General features: G+C 38.1%; 2 protein-coding genes across 4 annotated transcripts; one reads left to right on the top strand and one right to left on the bottom strand.

Annotated features, from left to right (window-relative positions):
- Positions 1-993: 993 nt before the first annotated feature.
- LOC136676509 (endoplasmic reticulum mannosyl-oligosaccharide 1,2-alpha-mannosidase-like) lies at positions 994-13180 on the top strand. 3 transcript variants are annotated; one of them, XM_066653594.1, is made up of 14 exons: positions 994-1328; positions 2826-2975; positions 4449-4557; positions 4657-4754; positions 4920-5050; positions 5380-5477; positions 5851-6030; positions 6135-6283; positions 6553-6741; positions 6982-7172; positions 8161-8281; positions 8520-8714; positions 9001-9132; positions 10140-13180. In XM_066653594.1, exons 2-14 carry the CDS (start codon positions 2880-2882, stop codon positions 10344-10346), a joined length of 1896 nt encoding a protein of 631 aa, XP_066509691.1. In that variant the 5' UTR covers positions 994-1328; positions 2826-2879; the 3' UTR covers positions 10347-13180. The 3 variants fall into 3 exon arrangements, with proteins under 3 accessions (XP_066509691.1, XP_066509689.1, XP_066509688.1); XM_066653592.1 differs by having other exon boundaries at positions 4648-4754; positions 5383-5477; XM_066653591.1 differs by having other exon boundaries at positions 4648-4754.
- A 4-nt stretch (positions 13181-13184) lies between these two features.
- Positions 13185-24811, bottom strand: LOC136676510 (dipeptidyl peptidase 2-like). The gene is made up of 13 exons (XM_066653595.1): positions 24655-24811; positions 23922-24057; positions 23509-23648; positions 23065-23228; positions 22685-22820; positions 18427-18508; positions 18124-18290; positions 17576-17636; positions 17333-17454; positions 17022-17178; positions 14141-14205; positions 13955-14025; positions 13185-13404 (listed from the first exon to the last, which is right to left on the bottom strand). The coding sequence occupies exons 1-13, from the start codon at positions 24730-24732 to the stop codon at positions 13302-13304; spliced, it is 1482 nt and encodes a 493-aa protein (XP_066509692.1). The 5' UTR covers positions 24733-24811; the 3' UTR covers positions 13185-13301.
- Between the last annotated feature and the right edge of the window lie 620 nt (positions 24812-25431).

Genomic DNA, 25431 nt, shown 5'->3' with positions numbered 1-25431 from the left:
AGAAGCAAAGTGTCTTTTAAGGTGGAGCAGTGTGTTTGAGGGGAAAAATCGACTTGTTTGTATGTGGCTGAATTTTAACTTGACTAATTCTCTGTTTGAATTACCACCAAAACTCATTTGTTAAGTTTTGTAGTACTTTAGTGTAGTAATGCAGTTAGCTGTCTCCCCAATTTGGAAACATTTCCACCTTAAGTGATCCGAAACTGCAAAAATAAGCCAATATAGCCCACCTATGGAGCAGTCAATATGAACAATATCTTCAATTTTGTACATGCTTTTCAACCTTTGAAGTTCTCTCTGCTGTCTAAAAACTCTCCAGATGCCGCTGCCACGAACAGAGGCAGAAATAGGACCAATACTTTTTTTTTTTTCAATCATTTACAGACTGAGGCTTTGTAAACACATTAGACTGGTTTCCAGTATGCAAATAAACTGGAGAGGTAGCAAATGGTGAGGACATATCTTATGAATTTTATAAAAAAGTGTTTTTTTTTATTACAATCATGAACACCACCTTTAAGGTTATAACAGGGTTTACCTATTTTCTACTAAAATTATTCCCTGTATTCTCAGAATAAAAGGAACCGAATGGTCACTGGGTGGATAGGCTGCATCATGAAAGTACAAATATGTACTTTTCCCTGCAGAAGTTAAAGGTCATGGCTTTGCTTGCCTCTGTGAGTTATTTGTTATATTTTATTATTCATTCTCACAGTAAAACATGTCAGATCAAAAAGTGCTATTAGTTTTCATTAAAATTCAATATCAATGTAAATGCATTCGTATTATCATCGAATACCATGGTGTATTCAATTCATACATTCAGAAATACAGTCTCCCTCTCGGTAGTTTTTTTCAGTTGTCTAGTGATATCAATGTGCAGCAGCGCTTGTGAACGCTGTAGTTGTAGCCAATCAGAGAGTGGGTTTGTTCTCATTGGAGAAGCCGCCTCATGGGGAAACTGTCCGAACCTCCCGCTACTTCAGTTGCTTCACCACATCAGACCTCCGCCTGCGGGACCTGAGCACGTCAGCTCTACTGAATAATGTTTTAGATTAGTAAAGCTAAGTCGGTGAATAAACAGCCCTGTAAAGTACACTGCTGGAGGGACTGGAAGCCAAACAGATTTAAGTGTTTAACTGAATTCTTTTTGAGAATGGTGACGGTTTATACTGTTGTAAAGTCATGAGACCGGGCAGCGCTTTTGCGAACGGCGGAGGAGGCCTTCTCTAAGCCTCGGACTTGCGTGAAATCCAGAGCCGAACAAGCGCCGCTCCAAACGACTGGATTTGCTTGGGGACAGCAGCGGGACGGAAGGATTAAAAACGGTTTGTTTTAAATTTTCATGAGTCGTAGGTGAATGAAGATAGCTTTTACTAGAAATGTTATAATATTAACGATGTCTGTTGCCAGAACTAAACTGACAGGCTTAACTTTGCTTCTGTATTCTTTTCCGTTTCTCCATAAATTGTGTACCTTTTTGTGTGAAAAGATAAAAGTAACGCACTGAACTAATAAAAGTTAAACACTTTTTAATCTAGTTATTACGTGTTAGTTTTTCTTTTTTGCTTCTCCGCTAGTGAGTTTAAACTTCGTGAGCCACAGCTGTCAGAAATTCAGAATCGCTTGTTTCTTACTAATATTTCAGTTAAGAGCAGTATATGGATATGTTATGCCTTCTTGTTAAAGGGCCTACACAGCTATTGTAAATGTGAGGTATAACGTTTATAAAATATAGTAAATGCATTGGATCCTGCTTAGAACTTTATTTTAAGCAGTTGTTTGCCATACCAAAATGGTTGATGTATTGTGCCCAGTGGTTCCGAGTAGGTTACTGATCCACTGCGACCCTGAACCAGATGAAGCTGGTTCACCCATAATACTCAGTTTTTATATACCTCAGTCTGGTCACAGCTATCATCTCTTAATATTGTCACAGCTTCATTGTGATCTACCACTCATCTGAAATCAGTGAAGTTGTTTTGATATGACTGAAAACATTGTTAAAAAGTTTTCAACAGTTGTCTATAGTACATTACATTTAGCCAAAATTCATTGCATTTGGCAGACTCTTATCCACAGCGATATACCGCTGTATCATGTTACAGATAATGTAGATTTGGGATTTTTTTTCCCCCAAGGATTCGTGGTGGTAGTCTGGTGTTCCTTCCAGAGCTGGGAAGCAATGTCAGTAGTTTCTATAACAGGCAAACACACACATTCTCATACCAAGAGTAACTCGTTTAGGAAATAGAATATTCAGAAACAGCTGCAGCTTTCACCATGAGCACAGTTTGCTGTGATCTTTAGAGATCCTAATAAAACAAACCCGAAAAGCTAATTGATCAAAGCCTTATGAAGATGGAGGTAACAGGATCTGGCTTACAGCCTGAAAAAGCAATACATGACAGTTTTGGTGGGTTTTTTGCACTTAAGCATGTCTTTAATATTAAATACCACATATATGATACACATATCATATGCTGTGGCGCAGCAGGTAGTGTCGCAGTCACACAGCTCCAGGGACCTGGAGGTTGTGGGTTTGAGTCCTGCTCCGGGTGACTGTCTGTGAGGAATTTGGTGTGTTCTCCCTGTGTCCACGTGGGTTTCCTCAAGGTGCTCAGATTTTCCCCCACGGTCCAAAAACACACCTTGGTAGTTGAGTGTGTGTCACCCTATGAAGGACTGGCGCCCCCTCCAGGGTGTGTTTCTGACTTGCGCCCAATGATTCTGGGTTATTAAAGTTTCACATTTGTCAACAACTGCATGCGATGTTTGATCTAGCTGCCATCCCAATTCATTGTTTTCTTTTTCTTTTTCTACAGGCCAGTGAGTCTTTATAGCATTGTCTATGTTCTCCCTGGGGGAGAGAGAGAGAAATGCTCCCACCATCAAGAAGGGATTTTGTATCTCTGACTGTAACTGAAAGTGGAAGCTACACAAATGGCAAGCAGCGCAGGCAATCTTGTTGGAGGGTAAGATTGCATTTTTACCTTCAGTTCTTGTAATGATTTGGGCTGTTGAAACTGCACCAAAGGATACTTAAACAGGCACCTTGTCCAAAAATCTGTATACCCCTATGTGTTTATTCTAAAATCAAGTTATTTTTGACCCCTTTGTGGCCTTCTGGGAAAGCAGTATGCTCCAATTTTCAACATTTCTTTGAGGGTTTGTTTGCATATAGCCAGGAGCATTACCTTATGTTGGTAATCATGTTGAACAAATAAAATCCCTGTTTATTTCATAAATATTAACCAATTAAGTCTGTTATGACATATATCCCACTTTCATTAAAACTATTTGTATGGTCACCTTGCTGTGTTTGGAAATCAAATCCATGAAAACATTGACAGTCCCCCAGCAATGCTAGAATATGTCAGTTGGAGAAGCACTGAGATGCAATTAAGAGTGATGTGAGAAAGACCATTTTGAGTTTATTTTGCCAGATCTTACCAGCTGACTCACTACTCTGCTGGATGTGAAATGTTGGATAGCTTTACAAATTCCAGTCATGTTTGTTACTTTAATGGCCTCCCTGCAATTTTACAGCTCCACAGCTCTCCCATTATAAATATATTTTTCTGTGACAGTCTAAGACTCTGTGTGCTGATTGTATTTATTGATTTTTAAAAAATCATCAGCTAAAAGTGTATTTTCAAGTAATTAATTTTAATAATAGTTAGTTATTAATTAAATGTTGGGGAACTAAGGTATCTGTGAAGCTAGTGTTCAGAATACTGACCACTTATTTTTGATTCAGGACCAAATTGTTCTGTTGAACCCGTTCTTTGCTTGGGAATGTAATCTACTGCATCTGTGGCTTATTTTGCAGTTGATACATGTATTCTTAAAATCGAATCGAGTTTTTCGCAATTTAACATAATTTTAATACAAAATATGTGATCTATATTAAAACTAAGGACAACTGCTCCCACGGTTGGGCAGGGTCCCATGACATTTTGCATGAAACAGATATAATAGATATCAGATATAATAGTCAAATTTTCTGCCATTTTTCAAAACACAGAACATCACTCGCAACTCTAAAATACCTTCACAGACCTATTAAAAGAAGAATGGACATTTTAGACTCACATGAATGACTGCCTCACTATTATTGAAATATTTGTGATGCCTGTCTTACAGATGTCCTGCAGCTGATGGAGCTCTTTCAAAACTGGGCTTGCCTGGTTTGTTTATGGAGAGCTGTGAAATTAAACGTTTCTGCATTTAGTATTAGGAAACTTTGTCTGGATGCTCTGAGACATGTAGTGCGTCCGTGTTACACTGACAGCGTTTTGTATTGTGCAGCAAACATCACAGAAGTCCTTGTTATTTTTGAGTTAGAGTTAAGCGTACTCTGTAATATGTTGTTGGATTTAAGTGGACTTATTGAATGTACCGATGTAATTATTCTACTTGTTCTCTTGCCCTGATTTGCTTTGTAGAAATGGAAGCAGTTATCCCGCCTGCAGCGCAGCCTTATCCTTTTTCTTCTAGTTCTACTGCTGATTGGTGGAATTGCCACATATCCCAGTCTCTCAGGCCATTGGGGAGGTACGGATATCTTTTATAAAGCTTAAGCATGAGGAGTTAGATATGTATGGATTTATTTTGAGGTGGTACTTTGGTACTTACTGCTTTCAGCTCTTTCAGACACAGCAGTAGGGGAGAAGAGTGGTGAAGGGAAGCAGCCGTTTGTTATTGAGCTGAAGAATCAGGGCAGGCTTCTGCTTCCTGAGCCACCTTCAGAGGTTAGTGTGACCCACTTATTTACCTCTGTTGAGAGCTGCAACCAGTTTCTTTTTTTTCCCTTCCAAATCCCTAGTTTTATGACCAATCTGATTTTAAGCATGTTGCAACAGCTAGAAGAAACATATCGGAATTGTCCTGGCTATTTTCTCTTGCCTTTGAAACAGAAAAGAATCCCACATAAGCGAGGGCCACCTGTCCTCCGGAGTCGCTTGCAGAGTAAAGGGAATGGATCAGAGCCCCTGGTAGCAGGTGTAAAGAATGTGGAGGAAGAGGATGGGAATAAGCCGCTTGTCAAGTGAGCTTTTAAAAGTATTTAACTCAAACAGACTTGCAAGTTCTCCTAATCTTACATAGTCATCTATATGTGTATTCATTGTGGTGTAAGAGTCCTCGGAATATGAAATTCTGAGCTTGAACATTAATTAATTATATGTGTATATATATTTGTGTTGTTATACATTAATTTGATTATGCTTTCTTCGTATTGGTTTTATTGTGTTGTTTTTCCAGTCAGACATTAGAAAACATTAGAGCAAAGTACCATCGGTGTCTTCTGCTAACTTGTATATGCACAAAACACGACTCTGATCATATTGTGTAAGAGTATATGTTTTCTGTTGCTAGTAGTTGGCGTGGAGCTGTGATCGAAGCAGAGCAGGGCACCGATCTTGATGCCAAGCGAAAAGATAAGGCAACTGAGCCCACGGACCCTTCTGCACTAGGTGGGCTAATATTACTCTCTCAGTTTCTGTACTCTCAATGTTTGAGTAACCCTTGTGTCACCTAGTGACCATTGTATATGTGTATACCAAAATTTGGTAACACTTCATTTAAATGATCCACATAACAGTTAACTATAAGAACTTTTCAATTTCTTGAAAAGAAAATGAACAGGATCATTTGAATATAGTAATGTAACAACATTAATATTTTCCTCTTATTTTACAAATCCATTATTGCTAGGGCTACAAAGAATCCTTAAACAATAAAGAGCTGACCGTCTAAATACATTCTGCATGTTGTAGCATGCTTAGTAGTTGCTTGCATTGCAGATGTAGTTTGAATTATGTGTCATTAATGTGTCTCCTCTTCCAGTGGAGAGCAGACTGGAGGCAGTAAGAGAAGCTTTCAGGCATGCATGGAAGGGCTACAAAGACTTTGCCTGGGGTCATGATGAGCTTAAACCTGTTTCCAAATCATATTCAGAATGGTTTGGGTTGGGCCTGACTCTGATTGATGCGCTGGATACCATGTGGATCTTGGGTCTGAAGAATGGTAAGTAAAAGTGTTTGGTAGAAAAAAGATACAAATTTTGTTTGCCTTTTAACGTCAGTGATTGGAGCACTTCTGAAGTGGCTACTCCTTGTTTACTTTCCTAGAATTTCAGGAAGCCCGGGAGTGGGTGGCTAAAGAGCTCTCCTTTAACAAAAATGTGGATGTGAATCTGTTTGAGAGCACCATTCGCATCCTGGGTGGCCTGCTCAGCACTTACCATCTGACTGGTGACGCACTGTTCCTGGAGAAAGCTGTGAGTGAATGTGAATATATATATGTGTGTGAGTTAGCTTTGTGTTATGCTGAATGTAGTGCCACCTCCACTCCTTCTGCTGTTAGTACAGTCATTCCCTGCACATGCTCTCATCTGAGTCAAGCATCAACTTGTGAATATGAAAAGCCTTTAAAGCTTTTCAAAGCCTCTGATCGTAGGCGTCTCTATTTTAAGCAACAATATGGTAATATGAAAGTCCAACTGCCTCCTACAGCTCTTGATGTTGGCTTTATTTTTGTCTTTTACAGAAAGATATTGGTTCCAGGCTCATGCCTGCCTTCAGCACTCCTTCTAAAATCCCGTATTCTGATGTAAACATTGGCAAAGGCACTGCTCACCCTCCACGCTGGACCTCTGACAGCACCGTGGCTGAGGTTACAAGCATCCAGCTCGAGTTCCGTGAGCTTAGTCACCTCACTGGAGACCCTAAATACCAGGTGATTCCTCATATATATACACACACACAAACACATTTTGATGATGTATCAATGGGATAAATTAGTGACTCTTGGTTTTGTAGCTGTAGCATTTAACTAAACAACAACATTAAGACAGTAATCGTGTCATGCCTTAAGTACAGGGATAATTTTTCTGACCATACCTTAGGTGTTCTTATATAAGCCTTGAGTGCAATCCAAATGAACATGTTTGAGTTCCTCCCAATTTCTTGTGTCTAGGCTGCAGTGATGGAGGTGATGCGGCAGGTGCACAAACTGGAAGGCAAGCGGGATGGTCTGGTGCCCATGTTCATCAATACCAACAATGGGCAATTCACCCACTTGGGCATCTATACTCTTGGAGCCAGGGCTGACAGCTATTATGAATACCTGCTCAAGCAGTGGATCCAGGGGGGCAAGAAGGAGACAGAGTGAGTTAGTGCTCCCTGGTTTGTTTGCTTGTTTAGGAGAAGGGAGTGGTTCTTTAAGAGTTTGTTCCCTGTCCCCTCTCTGCTGTTCCAAAGCCTGAACCACTGCTGTATCACAACAGGTGACATCAATCTGGATTATGTGTCTCGCTGGCACAAATGACAGCTTTCATTCCCTTGTCCCTGTTTGATCTATTCAGCACTTACCTAACTCTCCACAATATTCCCAGTCTGATTAAACTGCATGGCATCCCTCCTTTCCTCTGACAAATGGTGTGTGTACATAAGGATTTAAAATATTCATAGCCTTTCGAGTGATATTGGTTTTATCTCCAGGGGCAGGATGTGGTTAAAAGCAAGGCTATTAAACATTTATCTGCAGTAACAGCGAGCCATTTGCACAGATTCAGCACCCTGGTAAGACATTATGATTTAGCCAATGGCTTTACCTTCACAGTTTAACAGTGTGGCTACCTTGTGTGGATATATCAGTCAGGGGAGTGAAGGCTGCAGAGTGATCCTGACAGACACATCCAATACACTATCCCCATCTGAATAAATTTGGCTCTGTCTGAGTACACAAAGCAAAGTAGTTTAAATGGCCCCAGGGGTTCCAGCGTGCAGTAGATGAATAGATAAACTGCAGTACCACATTTGAATTTTGTAAAATAATTTTAGCTCTTGCTCTTGCTGACTCATTCTCACTGCATCTCAGTTTATCTTGCTCTATTTGTTATTTTTGTCTTTCCTTGCCATTTTCTTCATTTTTTTCATAGTATTATTTTCCCTTTCTGTCTGTCTGTCTTATTTATAGCCACCCCAACCCCCTGTGCCCCGATATAACGTCTCCTTCTTTCATTCCAGTCTGCATCCACTCTTCTGCACTGTGTTTACCCACAAAATGAAATGACTGAATCATTTACATGAAACTTTCACATGTTCAGTGCCTTGCTGGAGCATATGACAATAACGGCTGTCATTTATCATTCAGGTTGTTGGAGGACTATCTACAGGCTGTCGAGGGGATTAAAAAGAACTTGGTGAGGAAGTCTTCTCCACTCAACCTTTCGTTCGTTGGAGAGCTATCTCATGGACTTTTCAGCCCCAAAATGGTATGTTACAGCTCTCAGTCTGAAAAAAGGAACTGGAAGTATGTAAATGAATGAGATGTAAATCAAAAGACACAGTTTTTTTTAAACACATAACATTATGTGAAATTAATCATTTTTAATTCCAATTTTTAAATTTGGTAAGATATAGGTACACAGCAGGAGATTAAAATAAACCCCTCTCAGAGGCTTTATTTATTTATTTATTTCCCCCCTCACTGTATTTGATATTCTCCCTCAGGACCACTTGGTATGTTTCCTGCCTGGTACGCTGGCCCTCGGGGCTCATCACGGCCTGGATGCTGAGCACATGGAACTGGCGAAGCAACTGATGGAGACCTGCTACCAGATGTATGCCCAGATGGAGACTGGCCTTGCTCCGGAAATTGTCCACTTCAACACACAGATGGGTAGCGCACAGGACGTAGATGTTAAAGTAAGTTGGGCTCTGCTACTGTGTCCAGCCAGAGGCATTTACATGCCTTCAGGAACTTGCTGTCATATGTAAAACAATCTGCCCAGCATGCAACAGGTGTTCTGACACCTACAGTAGCCCTTCAGTGTGATCAGATCAGGACGATCTGTGTATATTTCAGTGCAGTATAGTTTCATAAAATTAAATAAATGAATCAAAATTTAAATGATTAATCCATCAGTTCTAACTTCTGTAGTTTTGTTGGTGCTAAAACTGAGTGGAAGGATTTCTGTTCGTGTTTCCACAGCTTGCAGACAGACACAACCTCTTACGACCAGAGACTGTGGAAAGCCTCTTTTACCTTTACCGTTTCACCAAGGACAAAAAGTACCAGAACTGGGGATGGGAAATCCTTCAGAGCTTTAATACATATACAAGGGTGAGTACCGTAGAATATCTAACTTCTGCTTGGCTGTACAGTGGTGTAAGGCTGTCCTTTGATATTTGCTCATATTAGAGGTCTGATTGTTTTGACAGTTCAGTGGCTTTGTTTATATGCAGCCTGACGATCCATTAATAATCCAACTAATGGCTCAGTATAACTAGAATACATATAGATATGCATCTGGATTAGAATACTCTGAAGCTAGTCATATTGCAATATTTACACTGTGGAGTAAGGTGTGTCCAATTACTCAATTAATCTTGTTAAAGTTTAGAATGTGTAACATGGCAGGGGCCAGGAACTGCTCTGCAGAACTGATGATGTTTATAGTTTTAGCTTTAAAAGACTTAAAAATAGATAACACAACGGATGGCCATAAAGCTTGCAATAATTAGGTATTCAGGCACTTGTGAAAGCATATGAATAATTTCTAGGTTTACACAATATTAGTGTTGAATATTCAGCTTCAGAACCACTGACTGTGTAGTGAGAAAAGCATACAGTTAAATCTATGCTTTGTAAATAATACAAGTGTAGTCTCCTGACACTTTCCTTTCTGGTTCAAGCCGAAGTGTAGAGCTTTGTAGCCTGGTGTAGGCGTCCCTGGCTCAAGTGTACTCTAAATGTTTCAGTCGTTTGATGCTTTGCTTCTCTTGTTTCATGAGGTTTATATAAACAGAGATGCTTCATTTGAGTCTACTGCTTTCAGTTTTCCAAGTACACTATCAAGCTGAAACTTTATCAGAGCCTAGATGCCCCAGTTCAGTTTTCTCTTACAGTGAAGTTTAGATACTTAGGCTATGATTAATCATGTGACCATTTGTGTGAACCATGAACTGACCCAACCTCTGTCCTCCTCAAACATGGGACAGAAAATCTGGATTTGCTCAAACTAAGCTTAAACGTAGCTGGCTAAGCAAAAAAAAAAAAAAAAAAGTCCTGCATTGTGAAACTTGTCTCAGGATTTGTCCTTTAAGTCTGATGCAAGCTTGTCCCCTTAGGTCGAGACTGGTGGTTACACCTCCATCAATAACGTGCGGGACCCGAAAAATCCCAGTCCACGAGACAAAATGGAGAGTTTCTTCCTGGGCGAGACACTTAAATACTTCTTCCTGCTGTTCTCAGACAACCCAAACCTGATCAGCTTGGATAAGTATGTCTTCAATACAGAGGCACACCCTCTTCCCATATGGCCACAGGCAGAGTAGCAGACAGAGACATGGGCATTAAAAAGATATATGTAGACAAACACATTTCTCAGGGCCTTACACAAGGATTTCTAAATCCCTTTGATATCTAAACTGCCATCTATTTCAACTCTGGGAACAAGACATTCTTTTCATAACTGGAGTTCCTTTGACTAATGGAAATGATTGTAAAAGCCTTTACAAAAAAGAGTGAACGTTTCAAGTGGACAAGGAATGGTTAACGGGATTTTTTCTTTTTATTGTGTTTTTAATTTCACTAAGTGTGGAAAGCTCACCACAGGTTTTCAACTAGACCTTGAATCTCGTTTTAAGTCCTGAATGTTGTGATCAAGTAGTTAATTGAACTGTTGAGGCTGATTGGCCATGTGCTGTCAAATACACAAGGGCCAAAAGTTTGTAGAACATAATCTTGTACTGAAAATATACCTCTAGACACATCTTTTTGATCTTATGGTGCTGGATTACAGTGCAGTAACCAGTGCTCTTTTATCAACTGGAGTACAATCAGTTCCACAGGTAAAACCTTCATAGCAAAAAGCCATAATTGGCTAAAATCTTGTGTTTTTCTTTTGCAAGAGGTCATTACAAAGGGCTTCTTTTAGTTCAACAAAGAGTGTTCTTTCAGATATGCGTTCGTGTGTTACATCCATGGGCTAATGACTAGACACTGGTTGTTCTGCAGTGGTGATAAGTGCATCTTCGCCAGTACTTTAAGCTCTGCCGCTGTTGCATCCCACTGTGGTAGAACATTTCTACTCAGTAATGTTCAAACTCCCATATCCGACCAAAATATAGCTAATGGATCATGGTTTTTCTCTGACATTTTTTAAACAAGATTACAGGGGGATTTAATTGCATTCAACCAGACCATTACTGAGGTCAGGTACCTATGCTGACATTTTCCTGATCATAAGCATTCCAACTCATTTCAAAGATACTGGATGTTAGTCATCACTCCAGAGTCTTATGCTTGGGTTCCTTATACCATTCTACCATATTGCCATTGGGCAGGGTGTCCTTGGGCTCATGTGCGGCTGCTTCAGGAAAATCTTTTTCTATTTCTGTTCAGTGCGTTGTTTTGGACAAAATGTAAGTGAGCATAACACCAAGCCATGTGCACCGCTTAAACTAATAACTAAAACTATACTGTGTACCTGCAAGTCTTTGATTTATAATGTTCAGGACACAGATTCAAAGTCTGGAATTGAATACCTCTGCTTTTCACAGATTCACTTATGCTGGACCTTCCTCTGAATAATAATAAAATTCCAATATTTTCTGTGCTTGGAGCTTTATGGGAATTATCCCCAACCATATCCTGTATGACTGTGCTTACCCTCTATCGTCGAAGTGGGTTCGGGTGTGTTATTCAGCTGTGACGTGACATGATTATAGCCTAAGCCCCAGCTCTGTAGAAAAAGTGTGGCAGGGGATGACAGGCAGGAATTATTCTGCCGTTCAGCCACCCTCTTAAATTAGCTGTTTGTCTATATGCGGTCTTCTTCAGCCCGAGGACTATAATTCACTTTCAAGCTGTGAATCATTTTGTACAAGCACTTTTCTATTCCTTTTTCCTCTCCATTTAAATGTACATTTTGAGGGAGCAATGTGCTTGTGTACTACTGTTTTTTTTTTGTTTTTTTTTTTTTTTTGATGTTTTGTCTGTGCTTGCCATCAAATCTTTATCACACTTGTTTATTTAATGTTGGTGTATGTTGTTTTACCTTCTAGTTTTGATTTTCTGTGGATATTTTGTCTTAAAATGAAGGTTTTATCTATAATTTTGTTTTCCTGTTGATCCCAGACTTTATGCTTTATGTTGCCTCAGAGGTTACATTTCTGTATTATTGATGGAGATTTTAAAAATTCCCTCAAGCTTTAGTCTATTTGTGGCCTGAGCGCTTTGCAGTTGGTAGATATAAATTAAACATATTTAAAGAGGGATTAACAAGCACAATATTGTATTTTGAAGAATGTGAGTTTTATTGCTTACTACACCTGAGGCTGCCGTGTTGCATATCAGGGGACCTAAATGACAAATGGTTGTTCTATCACCACCTGTGATTTGCCTTCTAAATATTTGACGTTGTATTTTTGAATGGTAAAGTAGTAGAATGGGTTCAGTAGCTACATTTACTTACTTACTGATCAGTTGTATCTGGTCTTTTCTGACTTCATATGGGCTCATCCCATCCATTGTTTTCGTCATAATTGTGCCTTTGAATCCTTACTGAGCAATGATATTAATAATAATGAAATGTTCTCTATTTTCAGTCCTGAGAATTGTTTGTACAGAAATGTCACACTATTTTGACCATCCAATGAATATGGCTGTTTACAAATATCTTGTACATAAACACTTTTATGCTTATTTATAACAGACTCTATGGGACTTAGGTTAACGTACCATATCATCTTGATGATCAATTAAACGTGCATTAATTGCATCAAAATGTAAAACATTCACATTTTACACATACAATTAAGGGCTTTATGTGCATTTTGTTATTTCCTAAAGTATTGTTATTGATGTGGTTCCTAACTGTTCATTGACCAAAGACCTACTGCTTTTCAAAGTTATAAGTTGTGGGGTACTTTTGAAAACACACACAAGAGGACTTACAGCAGCAAACTGGTGAAATGTGTTGCTAACAACGGCAATGCTGCTCCTTCCACAGTTATGTGCCAGAGCAGTCAGTCAAATTAGCAATTGGTCATGACTGAGTAGGCTTTTTGTTTTGGCTATGATTTTAAAGGATGTTACCTTGGAAATGGTGTATAATCAGTGAGCTTTTACCAAGGAATTGTGTGTAATCAAAGAGCTTTGTCAATAAATACCCATTTCTGAAAACTGCTATGATTTATTTGTGCAAGAATCTTTGTGAGGGGTAAGTGCTTTATTTAAACATCTTTAAAATACCAAGAATTAAAATAATTACAACTTAAAATATGTTTTTAGAATGTCTGTGCCCCTGCAGCTTTCACCCACTGAGCAATGATTTCAGCTTCTTGCTGCCGTGCCTTTTTCACTGAGTCAGGGTCAGCTTTATTGGACGGCCTGCAAAACACAACAGTCATTGATAACAACTGGAATTCTGAACTATTGTTAAGATTAGTGGTAATGCTCATTCAAATTAATTATAACTTTATGCTGATGTGAGGAAAAGCTGAATGGACTCCAATACTGAAGCAGTGTTATCTGATGTGAAGTGCATCTTGTAGAGCATTTTGTTAATAGTTTTATTTTTTTGTAACATCACTTATAGATGTTAAAGTATAATGAATCTAAATATAAATTTTTTTTTCCATTTTGGCTTCAAAAACATGCTACGAGTAATCAGCTGTTTAATTACAATATCCTATAATTATGACCACATGAGGCAGGCAAATGCACTCACACTAATCAAATGCTACTGCATTCAAATACCCAAGTATGATCAGTGTTAAAATTACGAAACATTTTCTGAATTTAAGTTAAATTGTAACTTATTTACTAATAGCTTTACTAATGTATGAGCTGAGATTTTACATGCAATTCACTATATAGCATGGAATGAATAGAGATTTAACTTCCTTATGAAAAGGAAGTCCCCCCTTTAAAGACTTACCTTAAATCCAGATGATGAGCTCCCTCTGGTATGTTGATTGCAATCAGAGACTCACTCAGTGACTTCCTTATCTGTAAGAAAAGAAAAAAATGTTCCAATAATCACATTAGCATTAAAGCATCAGGAAGAATGACTGCATTGCAATATTCAGTAAACACATGTGGCAAACAATGACACAAGTCTTACCCCTCCATTTGCCCATGGATCCAGATCACCATTTGAGAAAATAATGTTGCTAGCTGTTGAAAGTTCTGCAAAAAAAAGTTTAAATATTAAAGCTATATAATTATTGCAGGCAAGCTCCTAATAAACAAATGCATGTCTTCTCTGGAGGTCACTAGTCTGTATAATGATAAAGGAATGCTTTTAGGAAGAGTAATATATTCTCTTTTCTCCAATTTGAGGTTGTTATGACGCCGCATGTTTCAGATATCCAACCCAAGTGCAGACCGGAACATTAACTAGAATAAACTACTTTACCATGAACAGACATTTTTCCAACTGAGACCACTCTAATTAAAGATAATAAATGAGCCTTAGATCAAAGCTGTGTTTCCATGTTGGTGTTACTCAACCCCAGTGCTGATTTTGCCACAGTATTCTGCTAGAAAATGTGGAGAACACTGTTGGAATCTCAGGACCAGCCCTATCATGGTTCAGATGCTACCTTATTGATAGCTTTCAATTTGTTAAGTTAATGGGTGTATTCTATAATACACAAGGCTCCATTTGTGGACTATTAGTACTTGCATGCTCCCTCTGTAGAAAATGAAAAAGCAAACATGGCATTAATTTCCACCATGATGCAGAAAATACACAATTGCCTATAATCAGCCAAACCTGATCAACTGAGACTGAAGAAAATAGAGGTTCTCCTAGGACCAAAAACTGCAAGAAACCATACATACTTAATGCTCACTGATTTCCCTGTTCTGCCGTGTTCATTCTTACATTCGTTCATTCATTCATTGTCTGTAACTGCTTGTATCCAGTTCAGGGCCACAGTGGGTCAGGAGCCTCCCTGGAATTGTTCTGCCATGTTCAACAGCTAAAAAATCTTGGCCTTGTAACTGATTCTGATCTTTCACATAGGTATCATTAGTAGGACAGGTTTTTAATCATCTCCAAAATACTGCTAAATTAAGACATGGCATATCCCTTTGTGATGCAGAAAAAAATAGCATAACCCTTTATTACTTCAAGGTTAGTGTACTGTGTAATACACTGATGTCTGGTTGTTCCAGAAGGAACCTGAGTAAACTGGTTCAGAACATTGCAAACGGGGTCCATGTGACCTTTTTTTTTCTTATTACAAACCACCACAATTGCATAGATCAGAAGGTGATGGGTTCTTACTAGTCCCCACAATTCAGTAGGCTTCAGCAGGGGGAACAGCCTTTTCTTTTAAAGCTAAACAATCCTCCAGATAACATTCATGATTTAGACAAAGTTGTAGTCTTTAGGTCTAGGCTCAAAACTTCTGTTTAGCTTTTGGTAATAAATATTTCCCTTTAGACCAAAGGTTGTGGTCTTAGTGGTTGAAGGTGAAGTGTAATAAACTGGCTCTCAACACTCATCTCACTCTGAAATTGTTAACTCCTTATACGCTATACAGATAATACAAGACTAAAATAACTCACTCTTGGCCGAGTATCCCATCTATCCCACCAAGCCATGTGGTTTTATTTTGTCTTACATGTTACTGATCTACATCTACTACTGGGCTTCTATAAAGCTGCTTTGTCAGAGGGTCTCCTGGACCATCATCACTGGCCAAGAAGGCTCACCAATGGCAAGCTAAGAAGAGCAAGAGCTCCCAACCCCATCATGATCACCTTCTACAAGGGGGCCATTGAGAGTATCCTGACTAGCTGTTTCACTGCATGGTACGGGGTCTGCACAGCATCCTGCCGCAGAACCCTCCAGCGTATTGTGAGAACTGCTGAGAAGATCATTGGTACCTCTCTCCCCAGCCTTCAAGACTTATACACCTCCCACCTCCTACGAAAAGCCCTCTGCTTGGCAGGTGATCCCACCCACCCACCCGCTACACAGCTTCTTCAGCCTGCTGCCATCAGGGCGGAGACTGCGTAGTCTCAGGGCTAGGACCAGCAGACTGAGGGACAGCTCCATCCATCAGGTTGTGAGAATGCTCAACTCTCTCCCTGCTCTGACCCCCCTCCCACTTCTGCCCCCCGCCCACACTACTCAGCAACTTCGTCAATTACCACCAATACCCAACTGTGAATTTAAAAATCAGGCAGGCAGTCAACCACTTTAACCAGCCTCCAGGCTTCATATCCCTATATTTGCACTACTGTTTACACTGCCTTGTACATCCAGTATCCTACCTCTTTCTATTACGATTATCTTGCACTACTGTTTACACTGCCTTGTACATCCATTACCTCCAAATCAGGTTATTGTTCAGTCAGTGTCCCATTGTCTCATGTTTGTCTATCAGTGAGTTGCTGGTATCGTCCTGCACTTGTCTTCTGTTTGTTCACTTTCATATATTTCTATACTTAGCTTAGTTGAATTTAGTCTATTTTTTGTTAAATGTTACTGCATCTAGGAGAGGAGAGTAACGTAATTTCAATCCTTTGTATGTCCTGTACATAGAATTGACAATAAAACTCTTGATCTAAAAAGTGCTATAAAAACTCTGTTTGAACAGATATCAGAATTGAAACATTGTACTAGACCAATCTCAAAAAAGTATGTGTGAATGACATAAAATGGCAGAAGTTACTACTAATACAGGCTTCAAGAACTGACTGCTTTTCCTGATGTTAACCACCTTTATGCCATAAGCTAGAAACCAAATGTAAGCAAATATTAAATGAGATTAGTTAACAAACTGACATAGTATCGATTCAATCATACAGTTGCATTGATGCCAAGTGGTTGGTTTTAAGATTCTATTACTTGTTACCTAAATAATCTGACAATCTTTTATTCTAAATCTAATTATCTAATATTAGATAATAATAATTATCTAAATAACATTGTCTTTAAAGAGACGGCTGTAGTTATGAGGTTATGGAGCTGTATCCATGATGCTCACCGTCACCCCAGTACTGCATTTTGAGCCAGCCTGGTCGTGGCAACACTGCCCATCTCTTTGCACAATACTGCTTCCTTATGTTCTCTGTGAAGGCCATGTGTGGGAACATGTCGGTCTCATTGTTGCTCTCAAAGTACATCTCAATCTCTGTGCACGCCTGATAAACACAAAAGCAACACGGTCACTGATTTGAATACAAAGTACATTTATTAATATTGTATTGTTACTTGGTGCTACAAATGGATGTTGGGCAGTGGGCTATCTAACAAATAAGCACCAGAATCGCAAGACAAAAGAATATTAAACCCAACCTGATAGTCCCATGCAACACTGTCAAGGCCGTGCCCACAGCCAGTGGGGTCGGCACACTCCAAAAAAAGCGCGTAGATGTCATAACAAAGCTTTGGATCTGTAGTAGAGTTATAGACGATACCTGGGAGGTGGGGAAACATTATTAATGTCATAAAACACAAATTATTCATCAAATCCCATATATCTTCAAAATATTTTTTGCACGTGACCTGAGACTGAATGTATTACTGACTATTGCTTACCAACTGTGTCTCTAAGAGCAGACAGCACATCAGTTCCATTCAACATTGTTTCACATGCTACCTACAGTGAGAAAGTAAGCATACAAGTTGCAAATTACTGCACAGGTACGTCTTTGTAGTCTGCTAAAACTGCTCTATATTTCCCACCACGACAGCAGTTTGGCAGTGATGCATTTTAATTCCTGTGCCGTGTGCTAACAGTGCCAACAATCAACAGTGTTATGGTGAAGTACAAATAATATGTAATGATGGTGAAAATAGAGTTTGAGAACAAATTTGGCTTTCATGATTCCACAACTAAAAAGGATCCAGTTTAGAAATACAACACAGACTGTCACTTGGGAGGTGAAGTTTATCAGATCTTCAAATGTAATGCATTACTATAAAAGATATATATAAATATATATATAGCTGTACATTGGAGAAGAGTGCTTAGTGTTTTCCAAAAGTGATCAATCATTTGACAGTGTTTTAAGAAGAGTTAAGCCAGGTTGTTAGCAGAGTTTATACCATGAAAAGTGAAAAGTTTATACCATCATTGTGTCTACCTTAACAGGGAAAGCAGGCATGTCAGACATGAAGCTAGTGCTATAGGGGTAGTCCATCATGGACAGTAAGGTGAAAGCATTGCGGAGGAAACCATTAAGTTGGTGAATGTCCTTAGGGGAAGATGGAACCTGACAGAGGGAAAACTTCGAATGGATGGTTGTATATTCTTCAGACACAGGGAATATGGGAGGAGGAGAAGAGGGGAAAAAAGCATATTAGATGCATTTCTGACCATTTGAGATTTTACAAGTTTGTTGGGTGTTTAATTCACTGATCCCTTGAACATTTGGGGGAATAATTACCTTCGTTCTGTGCTAAAACCTGCAGGTTATGGAAAGCTGTTTTGATCAAATCCTTGCAAGCTGGATTAGTGTTCTCAAAATCCTGCACAAAAGTGTAAAAGACACTGCAAATCACTGAATATGAGAGCATTACAAAATAAATATAGGTCCCACTTAATATAAAGTGTCTCTAATAACTGTAATTACACATGAACAACATATGCAATACTAATGTTATTACTGATAAATTAGTACTTGTTATAGTTGGATTACAGTAGTAAAGCTTATTCATTCATTCATTCATTGTATGTAAACGCTTATCCAGTTCAGGGTCACGGTGGGTCCAGAGCCTACCTGGAATCACTGGGTGCAAGGCAGGAACACACACTGGAGGGGGCGCCAGTCCTTCACAGGGCTAGTAAAGCTTATGTAATTACATTTGTGTATCAACTTCACTTTTGCCTTGTAATTACACAGGTGGATATTCATAGTTGTAACAGGATATTCTCGCTCATGCAATTACACACAAGTAATAATGTGTACTTACATTAGTAGTCAGACTGGAACAAGATTTTGTTTTTTTTTCCCCTCAGAAGCCTTTTCTGACAGGTGTGTATTAACATACATTAAGACATTAAACTGGATTTGCTGTAGTTTCTAACATTTACCTAATATTTATTACTGTTGAGAAATTGTAACCAGTTTCAGCTTTAAACCATTCTGTGATGTGAGAGTACAGCGGATGTCCATGATTTCATAAAGTGACATTTATGAAATTATTTAATGTGTTACATTAATATGACTAAACATAAAATAGTCTTTCATTAACCTTGTCTAAATACATTTAATTCACTGATAAAATGATGTGTTGAACATTTCCTGTCACTATTAGAACACATACTAAACTCTGTGTCCAATTCTGCAGTTACAATGAAATAACACTCAAAAAAATAAAGAATAGACATTCACTTGTTTAAAGAAAGGAAATTAAGTCGAGGAGGAAAACAGCTTCAGAGACCGAGGGGTTTCAGTCAAATGAAGAGAAATGAAAATAACAAAATGTATCTGTTTGAAGATGGGGTAAGTGTATTTTACCAAAAAAAAAAAAAATCAACCTATATATATCATCAAAACTTTGATGTTTCAGTAATAGTGGCGTTAGTGTTTGGCTAAATGCTGCTAATATGATCAACGCTTGAAATTAATATGTGATACAATAGCCGTAAGCTTTGTTTATTAAACTCGTAAAAGTTAATGTTTACTTCACATTGTAAAAGTTTATAGTTTAACCTTTAGTAATGTTTACTTCACATTGTGTGATTTCAGTCTGTTCCTTTTTTAGTATTGTTGTTTTCCACATTGTGAAAGTTCATAGTCTAACCTTTAGTAATGTTTACTCCACATTGATAGTCCATGTTCACTTCACTGTGTACATTTCCTAGTCTCTAGAGTTGTGTTTACGGTGTATTAACTTGTGTAAAATTAAGCTTCCCTTGCAAATAATATAAAGGTTTTCATCATATTGTCCTGTGCATGTGACACATTATCTTTCTTAGAATTATATTTATTTAGTTGTGAGCATGTGTGACTTTATACTGAATGTAAAATTGCTGGAAAGGGAGCGAGAACCCCTTTCAATGGACTTAGTAGTACCTGAATTTTATTTTTTTTACAGAGCTCTCAGGCCACAGTGAAGCACATGCTGCATATCTACACCAGTCAGCATTACTTCAGCAGACACAATCTCCTCCTCTACATCTTACATCACAGTCAGCCTCAGGTGGCCTCAAACTTTACTTCCCCTGCAAACTGAACAAACACTTTGTCGAAATATAAACAGGCTGCAAAAATCATGTCACAGGGCAAGAAACACAAATGGGCAAACTTGGAGTTAGGCAGGGTATAATTTGATAACGCCATCATCTCTTTTTGTTACCTCAGCCATCACAGATCATGCCACAGAACAGACACAGAGCAATATCCTGTAGTCTTCATCTTAGTTACCCTGATGAAGATGTCAATATTAACAAGGCAGAGACAAGCAGAATCAACTTTTCCAGCTAAAACCCCTGATGGACACTCTCAGGAACAGCTGAAAACCATTGTATCATCCCCACAGTGACCTGGCTGTGGATGAAAGTCTGTTGCCACCAAGACTAAAATTGGGATGACCCCGTGTATAAAAGGCAAAACCCAAAAAAGTGGGTGTTCAAGCTGTTTGTCCTGACTGATTCAAAGAATGGCTACACAGTAGACTTTTCATTTACACTGGCAATGGACATGGCCTGTCTTATAATGCTGTTATGTTTTAGCTTTTACACAGTAAAACATATACTAATGGACAAACGATAACACCGTAAAATGAACATTTAGATACTGGACAGACCATGTATATTTTGCTTTTTTTTTAAGCATTAACTAACTCACCCAATGTATATATGCACAGCAAACATTTGTTAATGGACAATCAATGAACTTTTATGCGGTAAAGTAAGTTTAATTAATGGTTAAATTTGTCAAAGTAGAGTGATAAATGGCACTTTTACTAAGTGAACCATTTTACAAAGATTCATTTTAGAAACGTATGCATTTATATAGTATTTAATTCACCCAGTCTCCAGATTTGTGACACGAAGACTGCAGTAAACCCACTCCAATCACAAAAAATATTTTTTTTCCGAATGAGTAAAGGTATGTTTTGACAAGAGATATGAAACCTTTCTAACCTCTGAATTAAATTTCAGGGTTTGGGCCAGTTTTTTATGCTGTGTTTAAGGTCACATGGGCCTCGTTTATAGATAGAGCTGAAATTGTTCTGGAAATTTTGAAATAAAACTTGTGGGTATTACATGCAAGTGCTTTTAAAGCCAAATGTCAGAAAATAGACAAAAGTCTAGAAAGTGTTCTTAGATGCTTTGGGGTTAATGTAATAAATTTAACTGTGTTGATTTAACTCCTTTTAATTACGCTGGTCCAACTTATTTTAGATTAGCGTAAATAAAAAGGTAAATAAACAATCGTATTATATTAATATTACTGCAGTAAGTTGGACCAACAATAGTAAAATAAGTAAAACCAACAACACATTAGCTTCAGATCAACTTTAACTTATATAAGTAGATAAAGTCATAATAATAAAGTCATAAATAAAGTTTATCCAACTGAAGTAAATTAAACTGGATCAACAAAATAACCTTATGTTAAAAAGAAAGAAATTGTGTGGAAAGCCAAAGTTTTTTTTTTTTTTTTTTTGGAGTGAGTAGTAGTTTAGTTTGAATGTGTATTTAATGAGTATTTATGTAAAAGTGGCACTTTAAAATAAGTGGACAGTTCCTGTGTAGTTGGTATGTAAGTACTGTGTAATTACAGAAAGGTATAATGGGATACGATCACGTTACCATGTTAAAACACATTTATTCCTCAGTAATTATGTAAAAGTTACACTTGAAAATAAGTGGAGAGTTACTGTGTAGTTATGTAGGTACTGTGTAATAATTGAGTAGTAATACAGACATTGCTTTGGGGCAATAATAATGCGACACATTAAAATAATTTCATAAATGATTAACTGAAATAATCAACATCTACTGAACTATCACTTTACAGAATAGTTGGAAGCTGATACTGGGTACAATGTCTCAACAATAACAAATATAATCATACACAAGATAAGATGTAAAAGATCCTATGCCAATCCATTAGAGATTCACATAGGGCCCACCACACGCTCTTCCTACCTGCAGCCACCAAAATTCCAGTTGAATCCTACACCTCAACACTAAGGTTAACGTGGCCATTTATTATCCAATCAAAAACAACTTAACAACTACGGTTACTGATTGAGCCCAGCCCATGAGCACACAAACCAGCCACTGTATCACTAGCGCTTCACAGGGGTCATAAGGCCGGCACCTCCTCTCATTTGTGTTTCGCTGAATTAAGCCCACGACACCTCCAGAAGCCTAAAACTTTGAAGTCTTGCATCACAGACCCACCCCCCTCCGAGCCAGTTTTACAGCCCTACAGTACCCTTTACCATCAACAACCGTAAAATTTTAGCTAAATGTATGAAACTACACCTGTTTAATGTCTTAATGTAAGTTAATACACACCAGCCAGAAAATACATATGTAATTACACAAGCTTTAGTACTGTAATCCTTTGTAACAGGTACAAATTCATCAGTAGTTACTTTGATATTGCATATTTGTTATTAGAGACACCTAATATAAAGTGGGACCATATATTTTATGACTGTGCAAAGAAAGACATGACATACTGCTGTAACATCCCTGAAGAACTGCCTGGGGTCACCCATTCCTGCTGTAGATAAGATAGGCGCACTTGCAGCTAATGCTCCAGTGACAATATTTGGGTACCTTGTTCGCATGTAGACACTCAACATACCACCATAGCTACAGAAAGAGCAACATAATGAGCTATTATATACTACATTCATTTAGTATTCATAATACATGTATATAAAAAATGAAGCATCAGAAAAGCCCTTATAGGACATCATTTAAGCTGATAGAATGCATTAAAACAGTTTATATAAATTGCACACACACTAAAGATCATACATGTGAATGGCACATCTTTTGCAGGGCCATTAAAACTCTGTATAGACTGCTCTGGCTTAAGAGATGTAATTCTTACCTTCCACCAAAAACAATGACAGGGCTTTTTTCAGCACTCAGTTCCTGTTTCAGCTTTGTGATCATCACTGCATAGTCCGCTAAAGCTTGCTCTACTGTCAGCAGCCCAATGTTTTCAATGGTAAAGGAATCATCCCCAAATGGCAGAGATTTTCCATAGTACCTCTAGAAATGTATTAATTATTATATTAGTGCAACCACACAGACATTATACTTTTTAATGTCAATGAATAGGTAAAATATTTATCTTACAAATGTCTGTATATTTAAATCCAGAAATGATTATAAGGGTCAGCCTGCAAGGCCTTTATGACATAGGAACCTTTCATGTAGCCATGCACTTTTAAGTGTACTCTAAATGTAACCAGTGTCATTTTTTAAAACAGAACAGTGTGACATGATCTTGTCACAGGGTTTGACTTTTGTCTTTAAACGAGGGACTCACGTGCTCAGCAAATATGACCAGTGCACCTTGATCAGCTGCTAGTTCGGTTATGAAACCAGAGTTCAGGGCAAAGTCCCATACGTCTCCTTCATTTCCAGTGTAGAAGAAGATAGGCCCCTGGCCTTTCTTCCAGTACTGATCTAAAGATTTTCAAATGTGCACATAATGTAGCTTTTAGGTAAATCTTCAGAAAAAAATTCAAAGGCAATAACATCGGTATAATCACAATAATATGTATATTGCAGAATTGTGTACAAAATTATTTATACAAACCTCAGATGATTCGAATACAAAATGAAGTGCCTATAATTGCGTCTTAGACCGTGCAGATGTTGTCCATTTTTATTTATGTCAGTATAATGCAAATATTTTGAGAAAGCAAAGAAAATGAAGATTACTTTGTGGACACAGACCTGTGATGAGGTACCTCTGTAAATATGAGCCATTTCCCTGGCTGTTGTAGTTGAAATGGTCCAGGATCTGTTCAAAGTACTTTTCTTTGAACTGATCCTTGGGGTCTTCCTCTGTAGGGGTTCTGCTGTGTTCCCCCTTAAGTTTGCAAAGGGAGAAAGAGCAATTAAACAAAAACGACTCTTGTTAATATAGAAGTAACACTATTTGTTTGAAGACTGCATTCAGTTAGGAATGATTCCATCAGAAGGAACCAATTACACTCAGGCAACTTAAAAGTCCTCCACCAGTCATTAATTAAATCCCTAAAAGTTCATATTTGATCAGCAAAATGCATGAATACAACATAAATATCTCAAAATTTAGAATCATTTGAAATAACCGGCTCTAGAAGAGAACAGAGGAAATGAACAACAGAACAGAGCGAGCGGCTTAAATACTGGTGATATTTATCCTTTTTTTAAAAAATAAATAAAATACACAAACACTACTGGGCAAAACTGGGCACAGGAAAAAAATTGAGGAAGTATATTGTATGATAAATCTACAATGAAATTATTGTGACACGCCTAATTGTTTCCACACAGAAGTCCATAATTTGATACAAGAAATAATTATTTCTCTTCTGTAGCTGATCTGCTCGTGTTGTTGGTCCTGGTGAATGAGGACGGACTCTAGTTAACACAGAGCCACTGGTGCAAGCGGTGTCCTATTGGTTTTGAGGGCAGCGCTTACCTCAGAAGGGTTGGAGGCAGCAGTGCCCTTAGTCAGTGTCACGAGACAGAGGAAAATAACCGACCACCAGACCGCCATCCTGCTGGAGACACTCACACAGGAACAGCAGCGTTAAACCGCCTTTAAACTCTGTTTATGTCCCTCACGGTCAGGTGACTGAGTCATGTGACGTTACCTTCCCACTGAGCCCGAAAGTGGAACTTAAAAGCTTTTTTTTAGCAAAACAAGTGCGTTATTGTTCCATACCAGTAACACTTTAACGATTTAATTTGAAGTTTAATACAGCGAATAAATCAATTTCTTTGTTAATTTGAATATTTATTTCATAATTGAAGTCCCAAGGCTGGCTAAAACGCAACAATAAATAGATAAATAGATCCTTCACGTCTCAGAAATCCTCGTCACAATTTTATTAAGGCACTTTTTGACTTTCCAGCTCTTGTCAAATACAAGTTACTTTGTTTGACGCAGTGTTTTATCTGAGAATGATCTAGTACGCCATCTACTGGAGAGATTGTACTCTACAACTGTGATCCAGTGAAGTTGAAAAAATCAGATATTTTTCAGTGAGTTATTATGACATGTTCTCATCCGATTTAAAATAATAATAATAATAATAATAATAATAATAATAATAATAATAATAATAATAATTAAATTGCTGTCTACTTTACTGGTCCACAAATCAGAGACAATAAAAAGTCAGAGACAGTAGCTAATTTATTCTCAGTTGGTCATCCTCTAGACCATCATCAGTGGTCACTGTTGGCTGGATAT

This window comes from Hoplias malabaricus, chromosome X2 (assembly GCF_029633855.1).
Source record: "Hoplias malabaricus isolate fHopMal1 chromosome X2, fHopMal1.hap1, whole genome shotgun sequence".
In the NCBI taxonomy this organism is placed as follows: domain Eukaryota; kingdom Metazoa; phylum Chordata; class Actinopteri; order Characiformes; family Erythrinidae; genus Hoplias; species Hoplias malabaricus.
This window is presented reverse-complemented; position numbering and strand designations above follow the sequence as displayed.

What these genes read in the sequence shown, in the direction of transcription:
- LOC136676510 (XM_066653595.1), bottom strand. Translation starts at nt 24,732, where the DNA reads ATGGCGGTCTGGTGGTCGGTTATTTTCCTCTGTCTCGTGACACTGACT. An exon ending in GGTTTTAGCACAGAACGAAG is followed by an intron (nt 18,291 to 18,426) that starts GTAATTATTCCC and finishes CTGTGTCTGAAG; the next exon opens with AATATACAACCATCCATTCG. An exon ending in TGCTCTTAGAGACACAGTTG is followed by an intron (nt 17,455 to 17,575) that starts GTAAGCAATAGT and finishes CCCACCTCCCAG; the next exon opens with GTATCGTCTATAACTCTACT.
- LOC136676509 (XM_066653591.1), top strand. Translation starts at nt 2,880, where the DNA reads ATGCTCCCACCATCAAGAAGGGATTTTGTATCTCTGACTGTAACTGAA. An exon ending in CACGGACCCTTCTGCACTAG is followed by an intron (nt 5,478 to 5,850) that starts GTGGGCTAATAT and finishes CTCCTCTTCCAG; the next exon opens with TGGAGAGCAGACTGGAGGCA. An exon ending in CTGGAGACCCTAAATACCAG is followed by an intron (nt 6,742 to 6,981) that starts GTGATTCCTCAT and finishes TCTTGTGTCTAG; the next exon opens with GCTGCAGTGATGGAGGTGAT.